Raw genomic sequence first — 3,587 nt, forward strand, 5'->3', positions numbered from 1 at the left:
ATGGAATGGGAATGGGATGGGAATGGGGATGGGAACAGGAATGGGAATGGGAATGGGAATGAGAATGGGAATGGGAATGGGGATGGGAATGGGAATGGGAATGAGATGGAATGGGAATGGGAATGGGAATGGGAATGGGGATGGGGATAGGAATGGGAATGGGAATGAGATGGGAATGGGAATGGGAATGGGAATGGGAATGGGAATGGGAATGGAGTGGGAATGGAGTGGGAATGGAGTGGGAATGGGAATGGGAATGGGAATGGGATGGGAATTGGAATGGGGAATGGGGATGGGATGGGAATGGGGAATGGGAATGGGAATGGGAATGGAATGGGAATGGGGATGGGAATGGAATAGGAATGGGAATGGGAATGGGATGGGAATGGCAATGGGAATGGGAATGGGAATGGGAATGGGAATGGGAATGGGAATGGGAATGGAGTGGGAATGGAGTGGGAATGGGAATGGGAATGGAGTGGGAATGGGAATGGGAATGGGAATGGGAATGGAATGGGAATGGGGACGGGAATGGGGAATGGGAATGGGAATGGGAATGGGAACGGGGGAACGGGAACGGGGATGGGAACGGGAACGGGAATGGGAACGGGGAACGGGGAACGGGAATGGGAACGGGAACGGGGATGGGAACGGGAACGGGGAACGGGAACGGGGAACGGGGACAGGGACGGGAACAGGAACGGGGACGGGAACGGGGACGGGGAACGGGTACGAGGGACGGGGACCACCTGGGGAGTACCGAATCGTGGCAGCGAGCCACGAGGTGCCTGTGTAGTTGGGCTCCGGAAGAGAATGGGAAAAGGAAGACAGTTTCCCTTGGCATTGTCCCTTGCAGACATCCGATCCCTTTGCTGAAACAGGATGAGGAGACTGAGGGAGGGCAGATGGGGGCCAGGCGGGGTGTAAAAATACCTTGGTTTCCCAGTTTTGCAGGTCACAGGGGTGGAGGATGAAATGTAAAGGACATGACTGAATGCAGGTATATTTAGGCATRCCTTTGGGATGGGCCAAGATTAACACATGGAGGTATTTAAACCTTTACCTAGGTAGGATGGTCTGGCATGGGATTAACAAAAATTTGCAAATACTTTAGGCTTTGATATTTATTGATATTTAAAGACTAGATGCTCTGAAGTTCTCAGGTCTAGCATGTAGTTGCTTCCTCTCAGTGTCAGTGTTGCTGATGACTACCTTCAGCTTCTCAAAGCATCCTGAAACCAATACCAGCTTTCCCTCAATATRTGAAATGGCCAGTACAATTGGGATGACCCACTCATAGGAAAAAAATCTGGCAAATATGAAGAATATATTTTGAAAGCTCAAAACCCTAATAGGATACAGAAAGAATTAATTTCCATTTAAGAAACTCAGTAATTTAAAGCAAATTTCACAACTTAGGATGCACCACTTTGACTCATCCATTTTCTGATGTTTAGGTTTTGTAGCATTGCTACACATTCTGCTTATGGTGGTGACTTGTACCTAATCCAGTGGTATGTTAACCCAAGTTCAGTTCTTTTGTGTGTTTTATTGGAAGCTCTTCTCCATTCGTCTTTAACATTTCTTTAAATGCTATTTCTTTCATAAAACATGTTGCATTTTTTAAAAAACAACATTAGAATATTAATATTTAATTGTTCAATTATAAGGGCCCTATATTGCATCACTACATTCCAGTTTGTATCTTGYCCTCAGACTTATTTTCTGCCCTCAACCTTTTAGCTCAGCCTGTGAAACCAAAGATTAAAAAATAAAATAAACAGTGCAAAAGGAGGCTGGGATTCTCATTAGTCTTGTTCAAGAGCATTTTCCTTTTCTCCCTCTTATCCTCACCCTGCCTGCTCTCACTCCCTCACTGTCTTAGCAACAAGATTCAGTGACTGACTGTAGCTAACTTGTCTTCTACCCCCTCAAACCAATTAGTTCATCTTTTTAAATCGTGCATTGAARAAGTCTGTCCCCTTTGAGCACACAGCTCACTCAGAGCTCAATCCTACAGTCTTCAATTTTTAAGGCAACGAGAGTTTGCAATTGACTCAAATTACATGCAGATCGGACATTTTGTGTTCTAATTTCTTTACAAAAGCTGTGGCATGATGAAGAGGGTTCTGGTGCCTATCACTGTTTTCCCTCATCTGCCTTTTTCTTTATTTGAAGAACACTAACAATATAGGGAAAACTCCTTAAATAATGCAGAAAATATCTAAAACATCTTTTATTCACGACTGCTGCTAATGCATTATGTTCCAGAAAAGTGCCAAAATTGGATTTGGTGAGCAATCAGAGCATCCAGTAGTAAACTCAGAGCATCCAGTAGAAAACAGCACTGTAGTAGTAATGACTATAGCCTACCTTTTTGTCAAAGCTTTTAATCAAAATCATGGACCCATCAACAGTCTTTTAGTGCGTATTTTAGCAAAATGCTAAACATTGCACACATCTCAGAGCGAAGCCTTCTGCTCTTTTTGCACTCCTAACAACCTTTGACATAATGAGGTGTGACAAATTGATTTAAAATGTAGTTGCAGGAAGAAGGGCACGCAAGCTTTTGCTCTGCCTTGTGGGTGTTGTAGTTTTTCTGCAGTCTCTCTGCCTGGGCAGCAATAGGAACCTGGACTCTAAGTCCCATAGCTCCCACTAGAGTCTGCCGCACAGGCTCAGAGCCCATATGCGAGGAGGGGGTGACTACATTGTGTCTATTGTATGGGTTTTTTTGTTTTGGTTTGGTTTCGGGCTTTTTTTTTTCCCCCCCCTCGGCGTTTTGCGCGTTTCACGGGAGGTGTAAACCGGGAGTGAAAAGCATGGCAGATGAGCAAGAAATAATGTGCAAACTCGAGAGCATCAAGGAGATCAGGTATGTTTGCTTTGTGCCCCTTCGGTTACATGAAGCAGCTTTTTCCTCGGGGGAGCGGAGGAGTTGCATCGATCTGAAAGTAGCTATTGTGCTACTGAGGCAAAGAAAACTACCGCTGGATTTACGATGAGAGCTCAAAACACATTTTTCTAAGCAGGGAGGGAGCATCTGCTGCTGGGAATCGCCGCTGGAATGCGTAGTGAAGGGCGGTAATGGTCGTGCATTTGCAGAGAACTGGCCCTGAGTGATAACACGAGAAGGCGGAGTGCGCGGGTGGGAAGGACCGAGCAGCCCCGGCGCAGCGGGGGGAGTGGTGTCGGGCCGCAGGGCTTGTAGGGTTTGATTGTTTGTTTGGTTTTAAGTCCTTTAAATTAGTATTTCATATTCATGAGGCTCTCTGTCTTATTTTGCCCCACTCATTCCCGGGCAGGAGCCTTGTTGGGCTGAGAAAGAAGGGGGATGGCAATGAAAGCAGAGTCTGACACCCAAAGCCGAGGGCGGACGAGCCCTTGGGCAGAGCAGGGCCGGGCAGTGCTGCGGGCACCGGTGGAGCCCTGTCGGGATGCAAGACAGCCATCCATCATCCATCCATGCATCCATCCATGCATCCATCCATCCATCCATCCATGCATCCATCCATCCATCCATCCATCCATCCATGCATCCATCCATCCATCCATCCATGCATCCATCCATCCATCCATCCATCCAT

At 46.6% G+C, this 3,587-nt stretch overlaps 1 protein-coding gene across 9 annotated transcripts in view; it reads left to right on the plus strand.

Annotated features, from left to right (window-relative positions):
• The window catches only part of ZC4H2 (zinc finger C4H2-type containing), a 14,546-nt gene that overhangs the window by 463 nt on the left and 10,496 nt on the right, over window positions 1-3,587 (plus strand). For 2 of the 9 annotated variants that reach the window (XR_008966110.1, XR_008966109.1), the window contains exon 1: window positions 1,522-2,875. The exons of 1 other annotated variant lie outside the window; for it this stretch is intronic. Coding sequence is in view for 6 of the 8 variants with exons in the window: in XM_057377962.1 (XP_057233945.1) it covers window positions 987-1,000; window positions 1,458-1,514; window positions 2,801-2,875 (146 nt within the window). In the remaining 2 variants the exon portion in view is untranslated. 6 more of the 9 variants (XM_057377962.1, XM_057377964.1, XM_057377963.1 and 3 more) reach the window with 6 other exon arrangements.

Source organism: Malurus melanocephalus, unplaced genomic scaffold (genome assembly GCF_030028575.1).
Source record: "Malurus melanocephalus ecotype Western Australia unplaced genomic scaffold, MMel_1.1 scaffold_335, whole genome shotgun sequence".
In the NCBI taxonomy this organism is placed as follows: Eukaryota; Metazoa; Chordata; class Aves; order Passeriformes; family Maluridae; genus Malurus; species Malurus melanocephalus.